At 36.4% G+C, this 22,204-nt stretch overlaps 1 protein-coding gene across 2 annotated transcripts; it reads left to right on the forward strand.

The window, feature by feature from the left end:
* The first annotated feature begins 5,836 nt into the window (after positions 1-5,836).
* LOC124933530 (probable LRR receptor-like serine/threonine-protein kinase At1g74360) lies at positions 5,837-15,139 on the forward strand. 2 transcript variants are annotated; one of them, XM_047473945.1, is made up of 5 exons: positions 5,837-5,981; positions 9,770-10,078; positions 10,819-10,962; positions 11,502-11,669; positions 11,764-15,139. In XM_047473945.1, the coding sequence occupies exons 4-5, from the start codon at positions 11,600-11,602 to the stop codon at positions 14,907-14,909; spliced, it is 3,216 nt and encodes a 1,071-aa protein (XP_047329901.1). In that variant the 5' UTR covers positions 5,837-5,981; positions 9,770-10,078; positions 10,819-10,962; positions 11,502-11,599; the 3' UTR covers positions 14,910-15,139. The 2 variants fall into 2 exon arrangements, with proteins under 2 accessions (XP_047329901.1, XP_047329902.1); XM_047473946.1 differs by having other exon boundaries at positions 11,540-11,669.
* The last annotated feature ends 7,065 nt before the right edge of the window (positions 15,140-22,204 follow it).

The raw sequence follows: 22,204 nt of genomic DNA on the forward strand, positions 1-22,204 counted from the left end.
TTGGAGATTTCCTTTGCTCTTAAATGATGACCTGGTTTGTTTGCCCATCTGGCATGCTGAACAAACCTTATCCTGGTTAAATACTATATCTGGGATGCCTTCAACTAATTTCTTACCACGAATGTAGTTTAAGGTTTTCATGTTTAGATGGTTTAGTCTTTTGTGCCATAGCCAGGTTTGATCAGTTTTAGCTATCATGCATATAGGGTGTTCTACTCTAGTTTTCCAGTCTACCTTGTAGATGTTACCTATCCTATTTCTGGTTAGTAGTACTATTCCTTGAGAGTTCTTAACTAAGCATGCATGTTTAAGGAATTCTACTGTGTATCCGGCATCACACATCTGACTAATGCTAAGTAAATTAAAACGTAGGTTTTCAACTAGAAGTACGTTGTCAATAGTTAGGTTACCATGGACAATCTTACCCTTGCCCACGGTTTTACCTTTAGAGTTGTCACCGAAAGTGATTGGAGCACCGGTTACTGATCTGATGTCGATTATCAAATTGCTATTTCCGGTCATGTGCCTGGAGCAACCACTGTCCAAGAACCATTCAGAGTTTCCTAGCCGTTTCTTTGGATCCTGCAAAAATTACATATTTACAACTATTTGGTACCCACATTTACTTGGGTCCACATGCGATTAGTCCCTTAGGTACCCAAACCTTGATAAACCGAACGGTCTTCTTTGCTAAAGTTTCAACTGTTCTCCTCACACTTGGTCTGGTGTATTTCGGTTTCCCTACAGATGACCTAAATGATGATGGTCTTTGGTTTGATGATCTATAGTTTGATCTACGTGGTTCAGGAAAGTCTTTCTTATATTTGAGGATTTCTGCTTTCCTTTTCTCAAGGTCAAGCCATGAATCGGTTGGGCCAACATAGTCGTACTTTGTCTTTTCTTCCCTATAATACGCGGTCTCCTCTTCTTCAGCTGTACAGGTGCTCTTAAGAAATTTTATAAAGGGAAGGTTTCCTTTTGTAAGCTTTGCTTTCCATATGGATTTTCGGTTTTTAGATCTGTTTTCTGTGTATCCTAGGCCATTCTTACAACGTGGATGCCTGTATTCTTTATTCAGGTTCTTTACTATATCGCTAGATCTCCTATAGGCGGCCATCGTATACTGAAATCTGGCATTCTCTTTCTCGGTTAGGTCTCTAGTCGACTCACTAGATTGTTCGATGTTAAGGTCTAATTCGGTTTCTAGGGTATGAATATCATCAGGTTGTATGGCTTCCGGTTCAGTTATGATGGGTACCTCTGGTTCTACTGGGATAGGTACTATGTGATCGGTTTTGACGTTGAGGTGCTTAGGTAACATGGTCAATAGGTTCTTATATTCTTCTACCATGTCATTCAATGCTTCATATAACTCATCTTTAGTAAATTCATCACAGGGAGAGTCAAATACCTGTTCCTCATTTGCCATGAGGCATGTGAGGTCATCGTCACTGTCACTGTGAGCCCATAGGCTTCCTCCATCATCGGCTATCAGTGCTTTCGGTACTTCACTTCCTTCACCAGTTTGTTGATAGTTGGTCCGGTTATTTTGGTAGTCTGGTTTCTGTGTATCTCTCCTTGGTTTCCTGCATTCCCACTTAAAGTGTCCCATACAGTTACAGTTATAGCATCTTACATTGGATTTGTCACCATAGTAGTTGTTTGTCGGTTGGCTCCTTTTCATGAACCTCCCAAACTTCTGTGCAAGCATTGCCATGGCGTCCTCAGTAAACTGTTCGGCGGTTCTGATCGGTGCAGGTGCAGGAGTCGGTACCGGTGCAGATGTAGATATAGGAGCAGGGACAGGTGCAGCCGGTTCCGTAGATGTGAACAGTGCTCTGGTTGACGTTGAGGCCGAGACTTCCTCTTCAGTTCTGGAATTCATCTCGAACTCATATGCCTTAAGATCTTCGAATACATCGTATAATTTCATCTTACGTAGGCTCTTTGATTCTCTCATGACCATCGTCTTTATATCCCAAGTACTCGGAAGAGATCTCAAGACCTTCATGATGACCTCTTTGTTGTCGTATTTCTTGCCCAGATTTGCTAACTCATCTAATACACCAGTGAACCGGTCACTGTATTCCTTCATAGTTTCCCCTGGTTTCATTTTGATGCTTTCAAACCTCTGTGTGGCCACCATTATTTTGTTCTCCTTTGTTCTTTCATTTCCCTCAAAGATCTGGATGACCGTGTTCCAAGTCTCCTTCGCGGTTTTGCAATCTCTGATCTTGCAGTATGTATTTCTGTCCACGCTGTTGGAGATCCGGTTTCTTGCATGGTTGTCCAGATTGTTCCTTCTCCTATCATCAGCTGTCCATTCTTTTCTGTTTTTATCAATGACTATCGGTCCTTCGGTTAGAACGAATTCCATTTCATCATCCAAGGTGACTAGATGTAGGTGCATGCGTGCCTTCCAGTTGGCAAAGTCATCACCTTCTAGCATTGGAGGCCTATCTTGATACATGTTTGCTTGAGTATTGAAACTAACTGCTCTGATACCAATTGTTAGGATCTAGGTCGCCGCTGGTGGACCGGGGGTTGGACCGGTTAGCGGTTCTCACTCGTAGGGTGGTGGTTAATCCTGTTAGAGATTAACACCGGGGTTTCAATACTACACAACCTGTCACAAACCCTTGAACTAGGTTCAAGCGCGGAAGAGGTTTGCTTTCAAGTTGAAGCGGTACACGTGTATGATAGGCGGAATCGGTTTCGGATGATGGAGATTTGAAGAATGGTGAGTCGGTTTCGGTTATCTGGATATTCGGTATGGTCAGTATGGAGTCGGTTTGGAGCGGTATGGTTTAGGTTAGTCGGTTATGTAATGAAGCCAACAGAAAGTAAATAACACAACAGAGTTTTATGGATGTTCGGAGATAAAACTCCTACGTCACCCCTTCCTCTCGAAACCGCGAGAAGGATATTCACTAAGGAATACAAATACAATCCGATCGAGACTTATTTCCTGCTCGATAACACTCTTACGATTTACACCGAAATTGTAACACACACTTAGAATTTAGCACTTAGGCTTTCTTAGAATACCACACTGTTATCACTTGTAGTAAATGCACTTAGCTTTTGTTATCTCAATGTTTGTCTCACTTAGTAACTGCCTTGATGTCTGCTTGATGTCCCGCATTTACTCTTCTGCAACTGCCTCCTTTTATAGGTGAAATATGCCAACGGTCATATTTCGAAGCCTTGAATCTGATTGGCTGGTCAGCGGTGCAGTGATTCAGTGTCTCAGACCTGCGGTCTTCTCCTCAGACCCGACGGTCAATCTCAGACCTGGCATCCTGTTTCAGACCTGCCGGTCTGTAAAGCAAACCTGCCGGGTTTGTCTTTTACTCAATGTAGGCACTGTCTGCTTGGACAGTTGTCTGTACTTTGAAGATTTCCTTTCTGGCTTATCCCGAAGTGGAAAGATCCGGTAGTACTGTTTTCTGCAGCCTACAGTCTTTCCTCAGACTTGCATGGATATGGAAGTATTCAGTCTGTTCCTTTGGTATCATTCTCAACAGATACCCAAAGTGTCTTCTTGTGCAGGTCGGCCTCTTGACTTGGCCTAGGTTGGCCGCTTGACTTGGCCGAATATCTTTTGATAGTGAAGTGACCGGGCTTATTCCGGTTATGTTTGTCTTGAGGGTTGATCGGCTATTTGATGGATCTGGCTTTTAGGCTTTGGCCGATCCTTCCTCTGTGCGGTCACGTACCGAATACTCTTGATCGGTTTGGTAGCTTGACCGGTTCGGTTTCTTCAGTTGGTTTTCTTTTGTTCATCCGGTCCGGTTCCTTGTTCCTGCGTAGGAAGTTTGTTTAAGTTAGGTTTATTTGAACCGGTATGAATTTATCTAACAGTAGCCGTTCGATGTGTATCATTTATAATGCTATTATTATGACAACTAGCATTTAACCCGTGCACTTGCACGAGTAATATTATAAAAAATCGTGAAAAAAATTATGGATAACATTTTTAATTTTATTTTTAACCGTTTTAAGTTTATGGGTGGGTCAACCCACAATCCGACCCAAGTATCCATTTACTCAACATCATTATATATTAGTTAATTAAAAAGTTGAACTTATATTAATATTAAAACGTCCCGCGTTTATCAAATTTGGTGTTGAATTTAAAATATAAAGTCTTTGTAGCCTAGTTGATTAAAGAGTTGTACTTGTTTTGTTAGGTTGTAAGTTCGAAACATACCTCTGGCATTTTTAATTTTATTTTTAACCGTTTTAAATTTAAAAACGGGTCAACCCACAATCCGACCCAAGTATCCAAATTAACCACAGCTCTCGACCCGGCAATCCGAACACTTTAAAAATTAAGCATCATTATATATATATAGATTTTTTAGATTTGTTCTGGAAAGTTAATAGAGTTCGTTGATGAGTTAATCATTCTTCTTAAATACTTACAAACTCGATAACTTATTATTTTATGTTATGCTTAATCGATTTATATATATATATATATATATATATATATATATATATAAATTTGATTAACATTTATTTTAATCTTAAAACTCGAATATAAACCTAACAGATGTGAATAAAGATGAATAGATAGAAATAAGAAAAAAAATCATCCCAATTACAAGAACACTATTAAAATCCGAATTTAATTAAGTAAAATTTATAATTCTAATGAGTCAAATTTTTGATAAACTTTTAAATTAGTTAAATTCTAATTATTTTAATTATACATTATTTTATAAAAATAAAGTAATTTTTTATATAAAAATTATTATTTATTCAAAAAATAATTATATAATCAATACATTTTTAATGTTATTAATTATTTTAATTAATTATATAAATAAATAATAATAATATATAATTAATATTTTTTAAATAAATTTTTAATAGTTAAAGTAGATTCTTAATTTTAAAAATTTATAAAGATAATTTTAATTCATCCAAACTCCGGAGTGAAAAAAAACCATATAACTGAGAGGAGCATTCGACTTCATTCCCGTTCTTAATTGAACCCAAGATCAACATAGTGGCCCTCATGGATAGTAAAAAATCTTTAACAAACATTTGAATCTTATGTTTTTAAATAATTGATTTGGTATTGATTCTTTCTAACCTATGATGAATTTAGTCAGTTAGCCATAAGGGGGAAGGAATAATTTGTTTTGAAATGCAATCAATAAAAAGTCAAAAAAATAGCCTAAATTTGGGTTGAAGGAAAGTATGAACTAAAGAAAACAAATTACTACCTAATCTTAATAGAAATAAAATTCCTTAAATCCAACTCTTAGTAGATTAAGCTTTTATCTCACCAAAACTTAATTTTTTTTAAGATCATACATACTTTTTTTTTTCAACACGTTTATGATTTGTTTGTTTGGGATTCTCTTCTAAAATTCTCTTATAAATAAAACATAAAAGAAAATATTAATTTAAAAATTCTTTTGAATTCACTCGAGAAATGGTTTACACGTTCTTTAGCCCGTTAAAAAAACGGTGTTTACTTCAAAAGGTTGAAAGCGACGATTTTAGCTTAATCCAAAATAGGATTGAACGTTTTTGATCGAGTGTCTTTCAAATTGGCTAGTTCTTGAGTCGATTTTAGTTTTTAAAAGTGTATTGAGTCAAGAGACCTTCATTTTATTTTTTTTTATTTTTTTTAATTTTTATTTATTTACATGTTGAGAATCTTTAATAAGTAAAAAAAAAAAGTAATTAAGAATTTAGCAAGAACAAAAACATAATTAATTAAGAATTTGCTGTAATTTTAGAATGTATTTCAGTGTTTCTTTAATTGTAGAAATCTTTAATACCCGAAAATTTTGTCTGGTCTGCATGAGAGAGAGTGGTGGCGTAATACGGAGAAGAAAGAAAAAAAAACCCTAAATTACGATCTGATACATAAAGTTTTCATCACTTGGATTGTATCAGTTAAATTGTTCAACAAAAAACTCAAGTAATTATCGGCTGTTCGCGAAAATCGGGCGTTTCAGGTTTGGCATATTCCCTTTTGGATTCTCTATTCAAATACTCTATTTATATGGATTCGTGTTGAATGTTTCGCGAATTCGACGTTTCCTCTTTTGTATATTAGGGTTTTGGCTTCATTCCAATTCATCATGTTAAGGTTCTCCTCTAGTTTTCTTCATTTTCATTTTTCTTCTATCAATGTGGCTAATTATTCCAATTCATCATGTATAGGTTCGATTTTTAGTTTTCTCCCCATTTCAGTTTGTCCACGGCAATCAAAGCTGGATGATTGCTATTGTGTGTTACTTTTGTTTCTTAAAAGCATTGATCTATACAATTGTGTGCATTTGAAGAACAAATTGGATTCTTTCATCCATACATTGTATGGTTGGTTTGAAATTCTATTCCATTCTATTATAATAGCTTTTTGTTAATGTTGTGCGGATGCAAGAACAATGATAATAATAGTAAAAGACAGAATGAAAACGACACCCGATTTAACGTGGTATCCAGCAAAATTGCTGACTAATCCACGGGCAGAGCCACTGAAAAATATTTCACTATAATCGTTAACACGGATTACAGATACTCAGAATAGTTCAAAAGAGAACTAACAAATATTGGGTGCAATGAACCAAAGAGGGGAGAGTTTCTTTTATACAGTAAAAAACTTCCCCAACTCCCATCATCTTCCGATGTGGGACAATCATACAAAAAGAATATTCTAGGCAAAGAAACCCAACAAATCTCCACCTTGACTTGAATATTTTCCCAGATAGCCAGATGCACCAGATTTACTTTAAATACCAGATGTGCCAGATGCATTACACTAAATGCCCAGATATATTTTCCCAGATAGCCAGATGCACCAGATGTACTTTAAATACCAGATGTGCCAGATGCACCAGATGTACTTTAAATACCAGATGTGCCAGATGCATTACACTGAATGCCCAGATAAACAAAATAGATGCATTACACTGAATGCCCAAATAAACAAAACAGATGCATTACACTGAATGCCCAGATGTGACCTGCTCTGCCTCAGGCCTTGCCCCTTCAAGGACAATCAACAACTTCTAACATTGAGCAAGTTCAAATAGTGTTGAAACTTGCTCTGCGGAACCGGCTTGGTAAACATATCAGCTAGATTGTCTGCAGTCCCCACTTTGTTTACCTTGATCCTCTTCTCACTTCTCAGAAAATGGTACCTCACATCAATGTGTTTTGTTCTTTCATGGTGAACTTGATCCTTGGTTAAGCATATTGCACTCAAACTGTCGAAGTACACTGAAGCCTGATCGTGTTGTAGACCCAAGTCACTAACCAATCCTTTCAACCAGATTCCCTCCTTAGCAGCTTCTGTCAAGGCCATATATTCTGCCTCTGTAGTAGACAAGGTTACTGTCGGCTGCAGAGTAGCCTTCCAACTCACAACAGAACCACCAAGCGTGAATACATAACCGGTCATCGATCTTCTACTGTCTACATCTCCAGCATAGTCAGAATCTGAGTAACCAGATACTAGACACTGACTATCACCACCATAACTGAGACCAATATCAGATGCACCCCTGAGGTAGCGGAAAATCCTCTTCACTACTTGCCAGTATTCCTTACCAGGGTCTCCCATGAACCTACTGACAACACTAACAGAATGTGCAAGATCCGGTCTAGTGCAGACCATAACATACATCAAACTTCCCACTGCACTAGCATAAGGAACATGTGACATGTATTCCTTTTTCTGAGATGATTTAGGTGCAAATGCTACAGACAAATGTGCATTTGAAGCACTAGGAGTATCAATGGTCTTAGTAGTAGCCATTCCAAACCTTGATAGAACTTTCTGAATATACCCCTTCTGTGACAAGAATAACTTCTTATGACTTCTATCTCTGTAGATCTCCATTCCCAGAATTTTCTTAGCAGCACCTAAATCCTTTATTTCGAATTCTATATTGAGTAGTCCCTTCAACTTTTGAATGTCAGACTTTTTCTCAGCAGCTAACAACATATCATCTACATACAATACCAAATAGATGAAGGAACCATCTTTGAGCTTGTTGTAGTAGACACAATTGTCACACGGACTCCTTGAATAGCCAATCTTAAACATGTAACTATCGAACCGCTTATACCACTGCCTCGGGGACTGTTTCAGTCCATATAAAGACTTCTTCAACTTGCAAACATATTCTTCTTTTCCAGGTTCCTGAAAACCATCTGGCTGAGTCATGTATATCTCTTCTTCCAACTCTCCATGTAAGAAAGCTGTCTTCACGTCTAGCTGTTCGAGTTCCAGGTCCTGATGTGCAACTATAGCAAGTAGCACCCTGATGGAAGTATGTCTGACTACTGGTGAGAATATCTCATTATAGTCCACTCCCTCTTTCTGACTGAACCCTCTAGCAACTAACCTGGCTTTATACTTGACCCCCTCAGCTGGTGACAACCCTTCCTTTTTCTTGAACAACCATTTACAAGTGACAACCTTTCTCCCTGGTGGTATTCTAGCTAATTCCCAAGTCTGATTCTTTTGAAGTGACGCCATCTCATCTCCCATGGCAGCAAGCCATTGGACAGACTCAGTACCCATAACAGCTTCCTTGTAGGTGGATGGCTCATGAGGATCCACTTCCTCTGCAACCTGTAAAGCATAGGCAACCATGTCCTCATAGCCATACATTGAAGGAGGTACACCAAAATTAGCTCTTCTAGGGCGATTAAGAGCTAGATTTTGATGTTCTACAGATGATGATGGAGCAACTGGAAAATCTACCACTGAAAAGTGGTTAAGAAAAACTCTCCTCAGCTTCACAACTAGCCTCAGTCATTTCTTGCTCCACCTGTTTCTCGACACCACAATCTACCGGAATGGTGAACTTCACAGTTGGGTTAAGAATGAAATTTTCATCAAAGACAACATTCCTACTCAGAATAACCCTCCTTTCAGAAGGGGACCAGATCCTATATCCTTCTAAAACCAGTGAATCTTTACCACTAATGAAAGACTCCCTAAAGTTTTCATATGATATTGGTAAACAAACTAACAGAATCAAGGCAACATCCTCATCATCTATCTTAATATCAATATTACGCAGATCTAATAATATTACATTTAATTGATCTAGATGGTCTCTAAGAGGTGTACCTTCTTGCATACGCAGACTGAACAGACGTTGCTTCAAAAGCAACTTGTTGATTAAGCTCTTCTTCATCTATAAAGTCTCCAGCTTAAACCACAAACCAGCATCGGTTTCCTCCTCAGCCACCTCAGTAATGATATCGTCTGCCAAAGCAGATGGCGGGACAGGTGCAGGCTTCATCAAGGGAGCCCATAGGCCGTGTTGTTTCAACAATGCCCGGACCTTGATCTGCCACAAACTGAAATTATTCCTCCCAGTAAACTTGTCGGTTTTCAAAACTTTTACATTCAACCATCGTTCTTGCCTGAGCGGATCTGAACAACCCTACTCTGATACCAATTGTTGTGCGGATGCAAGAACAATGATAATAATAGTAAAAGACAGAATGAAAACGACACCCGATTTAACGTGGTATCCAGCAAAATTGCTGACTAATCCACGGGCAGAGCCACTGAAAAATATTTCACTATAATCGTTAACACGGATTACAGATACTCAGAATAGTTCAAAAGAGAACTAACAAATATTGGGTGCAATGAACCAAAGAGGGGAGAGTTTCTTTTATACAGTAAAAAACTTCCCCAACTCCCATCATCTTCCGATGTGGGACAATCATACAAAAAGAATATTCTAGGCAAAGAAACCCAACAGTTAACTTACAGGTTTTGGGATAACAAACTCATGGCAATTGCAACAATGGCCACTGCAGCTGGTGCATCTGTTCTTTTGTATTATACTTTAAACCGAAAATTGCTAACGAATAGAGATTCTGAAGATAAAGATGGAAGAGGCGGTGAATTGAATAATGCTCATATAGGATTTGATCGAATTTCAAATAGACTTATTCAAGCACCCGCTATATGGATGGAGATTATCTCAACTTTGTCGGAGACTCTTAGATTTACTTACTCTGAAACATTAGGGAAGTGGCCCATTGGAGATTTGGCATTAATTTCCTTCTCAAGAGGCAGGTAAGTGACTTTGAATATATTCCAGGCAGTTTACATTCTTCAATTTTACTCATAATTTAGGTTGAAGTTTCTGTCTAGGAAAGTTTCTATTGAAGTGAGTAAAATGTTTTTGGCTTTACTCATCAAATAAGTTAGTGAAATCAAGCTCATTCTTGTAATACAAACTTTAAATATTTTTTGAAAAATGATTCTTTTTCATTGATACATGAAAGACACTGATACCTTGGGCAAAATCCAGAACCAAAACAATCCAAGTTGTGACCAAATTAGTCACAAGTTATGATAAGATGAATATACAAAGAAAAAACAACAACAGTAAAGAGGTTAAGAAAAGTTGTAAGAGCTGAGGTTGATGTTAATCTTAACCCTCTTGCTGCTAAGATCTGTCTTTGACACTTTGTCGAGTTTTTGAGTTTCTCTCTAATGTTTCGATTTAATGTCAAGAGCTTTCTCGATTCGATTAAGAGATACATCATCATTACATGTGTACTATTGTGTAGTTAAGGATCTCCTTAAGAATATCTCTCCTAGGAAGGATCTTACATTCCTTAAGTATTCAGTCTATTCATTCTTTCTTTTCACTCTCTGAAGCAACTGAATTGTCGTCAACATTCAGTCCAACATCAGTTGCAACTCCATTAATACAAACTTTAGCATTAAAAAAAATGAATTACTGTTGTACATTTCATATTTTTCTCGTTCTCACTTCGGTAACTCTTTCAACCTAATGAAAAAACTAGGGCAAACAATTTTTGGAAGGATGAAAATAGCTTTATGCTATGTAGTTCGCGACGTTGATGTAAGGTTTTATAAGGTCTTCGGTTGCGGGACGTCTACGACAAGAATCGATACATGGATCTCAACTGCGACGTCATCATGTAAATGTGAGATTTGTTACGGGTTCTCTACATGTTGGGAATACAAATAAGTCTTATCATGTGCACACAATTAGGAAGGGACTTCAAATGCATATGCGGCATTTGTTGATAAATGTGGTGACGTCTAATCCTTAATTTTAATTATTTTGGATTTATGAATATAATATTTATTCAAAATAATTATTTATTTTATTTTTGACAGTATTTTAATTATTTTGAGATTTAACTGATACAACATTATTCTCAAAATAATTATTTATTTTAATTTTATCCCTTAAAAAGTTTATAATTTTATAAAATTATTTTAATAACTCAAATTTATTAAAAATATAAAATTTGGGGAGTTCAATTTTAATATCTACACTACTTTTATAACCATCCTTCACAATTGTGAGTTCCTTAGTTAGAATCTAATATAAATTTTGTGATATTTTATAAATATTTTGTTTATTTTCAACATCTTATCGAGTTAGTACATTGCATTTTGAACATAATTTTGAAGTAATATTGGATCATTCATTCAAACGCCATAATCTTCATCTTAGATTATGTTCAAGAAGAATAAATTCTCAGTTCATCGTAGCTTCAGCAAACTGAGGAAGAAGAAGAAGACGAAGGAGCTCGAGATTAACTGTGTTGAATTATGATCATGTCAAATGATACAGTAGATGCTTGTCAAGTTGCGTTAATCATTATCTTCATCGTGATTACAGGTTTGGATTATCTAGCATTCATTAAACTGTTTGTGTAATTGTCTGAACTCTGAACGAAGAATTTTCCACGATTCTGACAAATCGAATGTTGCAGGTTTGATTAATAATGCTTACGGAGATTCTCTGGAGACGGACAGAGAAGTATTGCTTAGTCTGAAGAATTATCTCGAGAAAACGAATCTCGTTAACCGTGGAAAATACTCCAAATGGAATTCATCTTCTTCTCCATGTTCATGGCGGGGAATCACCTGTGACAGTTCGAGTAATCGTGTAACAGGAATTGATCTATCCAGCGACGCCATCACCGGTGATATGTTCGGAAACTTCTCCGCACTAACGTCACTCACTGTTCTTGATCTCTCCGATAACAGCATCAATGGACATGTAACCGGGGATCTGAGTAAGTGTTTCAATTTAAGAACTCTAAATTTATCGAGGAATACAATTAGAGGAGAGCTTATCTTAACTAGTGGACTTAGTAGTTTGGAGATTATTGATTTATCTACGAATCAAATCAGTGGTGGAATTCATTTGAGTTTCCCAGCGATTTGTAGAAGTCTAGTGGTGGCTAATTTGTCTGAGAATAACTTCACCGGGTCTATTGAAGGTCTGTTTGATGATTGTCCATATTTACAGTATCTAGACCTGAGTACAAACAAATTAACAGGGAATATTTGGAATGGTTTCATAAGGTTGAAAGAATTCTCCATTTCTGAGAATTTAATACAGGGTTCATTAGCTTCAATCTTCTCATCAAATTGCAGCTTGACGAAGATAGATCTATTACAGAATTTGTTTGCAGGACAAATACCTAAAGAAATTTCTTACTGTAAAGATTTAGAGATCTTGAATCTATGGGGGAACAATTTCACAGGCAATATTCCATCTGAAATAGGTTCACTTGCAAGATTGAAAGCGCTTATCTTAGGAAACAACGGTTTCTCGAGTAACATATCGGATTCATTGCTTAATCTGAAGAACTTGAAGTTTCTTGACATGAGTAATAACAAATTTGTAGGAGAAATACAGAGCATTTTCGGTCAGTTAACACAGGTTAAGTTTCTCGTTCTCCGTTCTAATTTCTACACCGGCGGACTTATTTCATCTGGGATTCTTAATCTGACTAACCTAATCAGATTAGATCTCAGCTTCAATAACTTCACCGGTTCATTGCCGGTTGAGGTTTCTCAGATGAACAGTTTGCTATTCCTGATTCTCGCGAATAATCAATTCACTGGTAACATTCCGAAAGAGTATGGAAACATGGTAAGCCTTCAAGCGCTTGATCTTTCGTTTAACGAGCTAAATGGGTCTATCCCGTCTAGTTTTGGAAACTTAACTTCACTCTTATGGCTTATGCTTGCGAATAATAATCTTTCTGGGTCTATTCCGCCTGAGATCGGGAAATGTAACAGTTTGTTGTGGTTGAATCTTGCGAACAATCATCTATCTGGGTCAATTCCATCTGAGTTGACAGCAATCGGAAGTGACGCATCCGCGACGTTTCTTAAAAACCGTCGTACTGACTTGTTTATCATTGGCTCAGGGGATTGTCGAGCGATGAAGAGATGGATTCCGGGTGATTATCCTCCGTTTAGTTTCGTTTACACTCTTCTGAATGCGAAGAAATGTAGAAGTCTTTGGTATAATGTGATTAATGGGTATGGATTGATTCCGGTTTGCGGTCATGGAACGGACGTACGTAGCATGGACATCCCGGGTTACGTTCAGATTAGTGGGAATAAGCTGTCGGGTCCTTTGCCGAGTCAGATTGGTCTTATGAAGAACTTCAGCATGTTGCATTTAGGGTTCAACCAAATCTCCGGGGAGTTGCCACCGCAAGTTGGTCAATTGTTGCTATTTTCCCTCAATATCACTCAAAACAACTTTACCGGAGCGATTCCGATCGAAATCGGAAGCGCAAAGTGTTTGCAGAATCTCGATCTTTCTTACAATAATTTCTCCGGTCAATTTACGGCTTCGTTGAACAAGCTGACTGAACTGAGCAAGTTTAACATCTCGTACAATCACTACATTTCCGGCGTAATCCCACAAACCGGGCAATTGGCGACTTTCGAAAAAGACTCATTCTTGGGCGACCCTTTCTTGACCCTTCCTTTGTTCATCGACAATTCAACTACTAGCGTCAATGGAACCGTACAACACCGCCATTTGAGAAAACAGAGGCGACTGAAGAAGTTTGGTGTATTTTTCGTGCCATTCTTTTTGGTATTCGCAATCTTGTTGTGTGGAATCATATCGTTTATATATTGCGTCATCTTGAAACTTCCAGCCAAATCTAACCAACGGCAAGAGGGCTCCGGGTCGACATCAAATACGTCTTCCGAAAAGGTTAATGTCATTCGTCTCGACAAAACTTTGTTCACACATTCCGACATCTTGACAGCTACTTGTAACTTCTCCGAGAAGAGAGTTATCGGCAGAGGAGGATACGGGACGGTTTACCATGGCGTGTTGCCCGACGGGCGAGAAGTGGCGGTCAAGAAGCTTCAACGAGAAGGACCCGAAGGCGAGCGAGAATTCAAAGCCGAAATGGAAGTTTTGAGTGGAAACAGGTTCGGGTGGGCCAACCAAAACCTCGTGACGCTATACGGGTGGTGTCTAAACGGATCCGAGAAATTGTTGGTTTACGAGTACTTAGAAGGCGGAAGTTTAGACGACTTGATCTCGGATAGACTAAGCCTGACTTGGTCACGACGGATCGACATAGCCATAGACGTGGCTCAGGCGCTAGTCTTCCTACACCACGAGTGCGTTCCTTCTATAGTCCATAGAGATGTGAAGGCAAGCAATGTCATACTCGATAGCGATGGGACAGGTAGGGTAACCGATTTCGGCCTTGCCCGTGTTGTCGAGGACGGGGTTAGCCATGTCAGCACGATGGTGGCGGGTACAATAGGGTATGTTGCACCGGAATATTGTCAAACGTGGAAGGCCACTACGAAAGGTGATGTGTATAGCTATGGAGTTTTGGCTCTCGAGCTGGCCACAGGGAGGCGAGCTGTGGTGGAAGGAGATGAGTGCTTGGTTGATTGGGCTAGGAGAGTGATGGGAAGAGGGGATGCTAGTAATGTTCCGATGGCGGCTATGGTTTCGGGGCTAGTTGAGGGCTCAGAGGAGCTTGGCGAGCTAATTAAAATCGGGGTTAAGTGTATTGAGGAGGCGCCACAAGCAAGGCCAAACATGAAGGAGGTTCTTGCTATGTTGGTTCAAGTATAAATATTAGGTACGGTGATGCCTCTAATTCGTTATTGAGTTAATCACCGAGCTAAATGGTGCCTCTATTTCGTTATTGAGTTGAATCAGCGAACTTATTGAGTTTAATTACCGAACTAAATGAGTTTCTCGAGTGAGCGGACGAGATGCTTATTCTCCCATGTCAATAGTTATAGGCTCATACAAATAGTTCATTTGTTCTATTGTAAATCTATTCAATATTTTACAATTTCAAACAATCTAACTCCTTATAGATAACCAATTGACACGCTTTAAATACATACCTTAGACATTAAATACCCCAATATCAAGAAACTTGAGGTTTTCATTGACCAAATAAGTATGTCCTAAAAAGGTTTGGTGTGATAAAAATCTTAATATAGGAAAGATTATTGTAAGAACTCTATTTATTATATATATATATATTTTTTTTTTTTAGATTTAAGACTATGTTAAAATATTTTTCATATTATTATTTAATATATATATATATATATTTTATACGTCGTTAACTTTTATAATTCTAATTTATTTATTTTATTCAAATTATCATTTGTCCAAATCTATTCCATCCGCGCCGACTACCCTTTCCCTCCGTCATCTCCAATATCTCAACTCATATATAGAGATTGCCCTATGATACGTAGGCATGAGTATCAATTAAATTTAACTTGGGAATTGAATATGTGAAACTGGAGATATTACATAACTAAGTAGCCTTTTAGTTTAGGACATAAAGCAACCAGGCAGCAGTCTAGGAAGTGGAATTGTTGGTCTGCACTTTAGGTAGTCTCCTTTAATATATTATAATCAAGTAGACAACTAAAGCATTCTAAAGGATAATATATTAAACCGATCCATGTAAATAAGAAGAGATGAACTAATCATGTGAATCTATCTATTCTATTGAGAAAGAGAAGAGAACTCTGATTTAGACAAATCTTCAGCAGTAAGTCTATCCATTTCTAACTCAAATCTGTACTTACACATAAAATAAAATAAAATAAAATAAAATAAAATAAAATAAAATAAAATAAAATAAAATAAAATAAAATAAAATAAAATAAAATAAAATAAAATAAAATAAGACAAATCTTCAACAGTAAGTCTATCCATTTCTAACTCAAATCTGTACTTACACCTAAAATAAAATAGATGTTGGGTATTGGTTGACCCAACATTGTGACCCAACTTCTAGTAACAAATTTACTGGACTTAACCTAATAATATAAATAGATATAACTCTCTTGGTGAGAAAAAAAAGCTCATTTGTGGTGTTTGGATACTAGTGAAAGGGTTGTCGCCTTTGGTGAGATAGTGGTGCAACAGAATCGATAAACAATAAGAACTGAGCCAAACTTCAATCACATTCACACCTAACAGTGGTATCAGAGCTAGGGTTTAGGGTTTGTAATTGGAGTTTGAGATTGGGTTGTAGTATATGAATTATCTTCATCAATAAGCGCAGATTTGTTCTTCTTGGGCACCACATTTTGGTTTCTCTTTCCTTTCTCTTTTGCTGGCTGATTTCATCATTGGATTTTTTTAGTGGGAGACTCTTTGTGAAAGGTACCCAACCCATTATGTTTGACAGAAAAAATGATTTTAGCATTTGGAAACAAAAAATAAATGTGTTTTGATTCAGAAAAAATGCTTTAAAGTTGTTAGTCACGTTTATGCTGCTACTGATATCGTTGAGAAAAATAGTGAAATGAATAAAAATGCATGTGCCTCTATATACTTGAACTTATCTAATTCTATGATAAGAAAAATTGGTAATTTAGAGTGTGCAAAAACCTTGTGGAATAAATTGTCTGAACTTTATACTGAAACTTCTCTGTCTAATAAAATGTTCTTATTTGAAAAGTTTTTCAAATTTAGATTGGCTATGTCCAAGGACATTAAAGATAATATGAATATTTTCACTAAACTTATTTATGATATTAAGTTGTGTGGTGATAAGAACATTGATGAGTATGCCCAATTGTCTTGTTGAATGCTATTCCTGATTCTTTTAATGATGTGAAGTCTGTCATTAAGTATGATAGAGATAGTGTCACTCTTGATATTGTTGTCAATGGTCTTAAGAGTAAAGAGTTAGATTTGAGACACTCTGGGAGGGGTAAACAGTCTGGTAGAGAAGTCATGCATGTGAGGGGTAGATCTCAGTGTAGATCGAGTGCCCAAAAGAATGTCAGTTATGAGAATTCTGGTAAGAAATCTTATCCTGCTAGTAAAGGTAGATCTAAGTCTAGGTCTAGTGCTAGAAAGTATTATAATTGTCATGAGTTTGGTCGATTTATCAAGGACTGTCCTAAGCCTAAGAGAAATCAAAATGTTGAAAATGCTAATGTGGTTGTTTGTGAGGGCAGTATGGGTGATATTTTTATGATTAATGATAATGTGATCATGATAGCTTGAACTATGTGTTATCTGATTCTTTGTGTAAATATGACTGACTAGTTGACTCTAGTTGTACTTTCCATATGACTCCATTTATAAATTTGTTTTTTAGCTATAAAATGATTGAGCATGGTTTTGTGTTTATAGAAAATTCAAAAAATTGCAATGTGTTAGGAATATGTGATGTATGTCTAAGGTTCTCATGTGGTGTGTTTACTTTGAAGAATGTGAGGCATATTCCTAGTTTGCGTTATAATTTGTTGTCTTGTGCATCTCTTGAGAATGATGTTTTGGAGGGAAAGTGTGGGAAAGGTGTTATGAAAATTTTGCGTGGGTCTCTTGTTATCTTTACTGTTAAAAGGATGAACAATCTATATGTGTGTAATGTTGAGACTATATATGACTCTGTGAACTCTGTGATTGATGATATTTATGTTCTTTAGCATAATAGATTAGGTCACATGAGTAACAAAGGTCTAGAAATTTTGCATAAATGTGGTTACTTTGGTAGTGAAAAATTGTCCTCCATCCCTTTATGTGAATCATGTTAGGAAAACATCATAAGGTGAGTTTTCCCATCTCCTCCTACCCAAACATGTCTAAGTGCTCTAATATCCTTGAATATTTACATGAAGATGTGTGGGGTCCCTCTAGTGTTGCTACACATGGGGGAACCAATATTTTATGTCCATCATTGATGATTACTCTAGAAAAGTTTGGGTGTTAGTTTTGAAACATAAGTCTAATGTTTTTAAAAAGTTTAAGGAGTGGAAGATTTTGATTGAGAATCAAACAGGGGAGAGAATCAAAACTCTTAGGACAGATAATGGTCTTGAGTTCTGTAATAAATAGATGAATGATTTATGTGCTATTTGGGGTATTAAAAGGCATAGGTCTGTGCCGTACACACCACAACATAATGGTATTGTTGAGAGAATGAATAGAACACTTCTAGAGAGGGTGAGAGCTATGTTAGTGCCATCTGGGTTGTCTAAGAAGTTTTGGGTATGTTTTGCACACTTCTTCTTATTTAATAAATAGGTCTCCTAGTGTTCTCTTAGGAGGAAAATGTCATGAATCCGTGTTTTCAGATAAACCTCTTGATTTTAGCAACTTTAAAGTTTTTGGTTGTGTTAGCTATTTGCATCAGAAGGTTGACAAGTTGGAGCCTAGATACAAGAAATGTGTGTTCTTAGATTATCCTGAAGGGATAAAAAGTTATAGGCTTTGGGATATGAGTGCACTTGGGCTTAGGATTGTGATAAGTAGAGATGTTGTCTTTAATGAGAATGACTTTCCTTGCTTGCCTATGTTCCTCACTCATGTTAATGATGCTCCTAATAAGGTGGAGCATGTGCCTGTAGTCGTTGATCAACCTACTGAACATGATGGGAATGTTCCCAATGAGGTGGAGCATGATAATGTGCATGATATTGATGATTTGCATGATTCAAATGTGTTGTCTGATTCACATGATTTGTTTGATGATTTGCATGATTCAAATGTGTTGTCTGATTCACATGATTTGTCTGATAATTTGCATGATTATCAACTTGCTAGGGATAAAAGTAGAAGAACTGTTAGAATGCTTACTAGATTTAGGGATGATAATTTGAATGATTGCAATATGTCTGAATTTGCTTTTAACATGTTTGAATCCCTAGACTGTAATAAGCCTAGCTCTTACAAAGAAGTTTTGAGGTCTAAGTTTTCTACTGAATGGATTGTTTCTATGAACAATGAGATGAATTCATTGAGAATCAATGATACTTGGAAACTTGTTACTAAACCTCCTAATTTCTCTTTAGTGGATTGCAAGTAGTTGTATAAGATGAAGCAAAAGTCTGAAAAAGTTAAATTCAAGACTAGGTTAGTAGCCAAGGGATTTACTCAAAAGGAGGGAATAAATTATGCTGATATTTTTGCTCATGTTGTCAAATTCACTACTGTTAGAATTATAATTGCTTTAGTTTCTCACTTTGATTGAGAATTGAAGCAAATGGATGTTACTACTGCTTTCTTACATGGTGAACTTGATAGGAATATTTATATGCATCAACCTGAGGGGTTTGTTGACCCTAAGTTGTCTGATCATGTTTGTTTGTTAAAAAATGCCTTGTATGGTTTAAAACAATCTCTTAGGCAATTAAATATCAAGTTTGACAAGTGCATGCAATCTTTGATGTTTAAAAGAAGTTCTTCTTATCATTGTCTTTACTTCAAGAATATATAGACTATGTGCATGTATTTCTTTTGTTGTATTTGGATAACATGTTGATTGTGAGCCCATGTCTGAAGTCTGTTGTGCATGTGCAAAAATCATTTTGTGGAAATTTTGACATGAAAGACATAGGTGATGCTAAGAAGATTTTGGGCATGAATATCATTAGAGATAGAACAAAATTTTCTATTGTGTTGAATCAAAGTGCATATGTTGCTAAAATTTTGAGTAAATTTTCTATGTCTGATGCTAAATTTGTGAATGTGACTCTTGTTTCCCATTTTGTGTTAAGTAAGGATCAGTCTCCTAAGACTGAAACTGAAATAACTGAAATGAAGAATGTGCCTTATTCCAATGCTATAGGGTTTGTTATGTATCTCATGATTAGCAGTAGGCCTGATATTGCATATACAATTAGTTGCTTGAGTAGATTTATGTATAACCTTGGTGTGTCTTATTGGAATGCTTTGAAATAGATTTTGAGATATCTAAAACCACTGTTGATGTTGGCTTGACTTTCTCTAAGTGTTCTGTAGGTACTAAGTTGGTTGGTTATGTGAATTCCAATTATGCTAATGATTGGGATAATAGAAAGTCTACTACTTCTTATGTGTTTACTTTATGTGGCTCTTGTATAAGTTGGAAGTCTCAACTTCAACCCATTGTTGCTTTATCTACTACCAAATCTAAGTATGTAGCTGTCATTGAAGCTTTTAAAGAAGCAATTTGACTTAGGGCTGTTTTGTCTGAAATTAGTTTTCTTGACAAAAATGTGGTTGTGTTTTCTGATAGTCAATCTGCCATTCAACTGTGTAAATATCATGTTTCATTATATTCGGGATATTGTTGGAAAAGGCATTGTTAAGTTAGAGAAAACTCCTTCGGAATTTAATCCTATTGATATGGGTACTAAGTGTTTACCTGCTGAAAAAATTATTTCATGTCAACGGATTTTAAACTTTGACATAGGGAAAGCTCTTTGAGGTTCGTTCTTTGTGGGCATGACATGCTTTGTGATCTTGCCTTCAATCTTTGTGATTTTCACATGCTTTGTGCTCTTGCATTTGATCTTTGTGATTTTCGCATGCTTTGTGCTCTTGCGTTTGATCTTTGTGATTTTTGCATGCTTTGTGATCTTGTGTTTGATCTTTGTGATTTTTCCATGCTTTGTGCTCTTGCGTTTGATCTTTGTGATTTTCGCATGTTTTGTGCTCTTGCGTTTAATCTTTATGATTTTCGCATGCTTTGTGCTATTGCCAATGGTCTTTGTGACACGTGTTTGCCTTGTGTATTCTCTTTGTTGCCTTGATGGTAATAATTGGCTATAATGTGTCTTGTGATTCCGTGATTTTGTTTTGCACTGTTTTGGGCCAAATGTAGAGATTGTTGGGTATTAGTTGGCCCAACATTGTGGCCCAATCTCTAGTAACTCACTTATTGGACTTTACCTAATAATATAAATAGATATTACTCTCTTGGTGAGAGGTAGAGAGAAAAAAAACTCATTTATGGTGCTTGGATGCTAGTGAACGGGTTGCTGCCTTTGATGAGGTAGTGGTGCAACGGAATCGATAAACAAGAGGAACTGAGCCAAACTTTAATCACATTCACACCCAACAATAGAAGAGAAGAATAAATTAAGGTAAGGAATGAAGAATATTTTGCTCATTCAGATGATCTTTGCATTTCCTGGTTGATTAGAAGATGCTTGCAATATAAGCGATTTCCAAATAAATTAACTCAAAACGGCCATGAAAAAGAGAGTTTTCAAATTATTCTGAGAATGATATAAAAAATGCACATAATAGTAAAAGGCGGAGGGGATGATACAGTAACAGGTGGAGGAGGGGGAGTTATTGGTCGGAGAGGGAGGAGAGAGAGAATCGGATGAGATGACGGAATGGAGTGGAAGGTGGAGGTGAGGTTGCTAGATGATGAAATTGGTAAAAAAAATATTATTATTATTATTTGGAAAACGATTTAGCATTATTTAATTAAGAAGCCTCAAAAGTGGGATGGTTAAGAATCAAAACTAGACAAATCCTAATTTTGATTATAAGATGATAAACAAACGATCCTAAAATTTCTGAAGGGTAGCAATCAAACAACATTAAAATAAAAAAATATATTATATCTACTACTAATTAATGACATATAATAAATAAATAAATAAATTACATAAATAAAAAATAATTAAACAGGTTGTGAATTAACGGTGTTAGTATAGAGTTTTAAATATAACAAAATAGTGTAAGTAGAGTTCTTAAAATGACAAAAAAACTAGGACTCTTAAATTTGACAAAACTTTTTAACTATAGTTATGAATTTGTCATTTATCCCGGAAGAGATCCCATATTTTGTTATGTCTTAGAGTTGGATTTAAGGATTTTTTTTCTTTAATATTAGGGAGTAATTCATTGTCTTTAGCTCATACTTTCCATTGACCCAAATTTAGACCCAAATTTAGGCATTTTTTTTTTATTGTGTGCATCTCTATACAAATTACCTTTCATATGCTAAGTTTGTCTTAGGTTAGAAAGGATCAATACCTAGATTACTAGGTTATAATATGTTTGATCTTCGGTCTAATAGTTTTACTAGCTGAATTAGATATAAAAGAAGATTAAAAATTATGGAGAGTTTTTTCCATAATAAAGTTTTACTTTATGTAGAA

The sequence above is a fragment of the Impatiens glandulifera genome, chromosome 4, assembly GCF_907164915.1.
Source record: "Impatiens glandulifera chromosome 4, dImpGla2.1, whole genome shotgun sequence".
Lineage (NCBI taxonomy): Eukaryota > Viridiplantae > Streptophyta > Magnoliopsida > Ericales > Balsaminaceae > Impatiens > Impatiens glandulifera.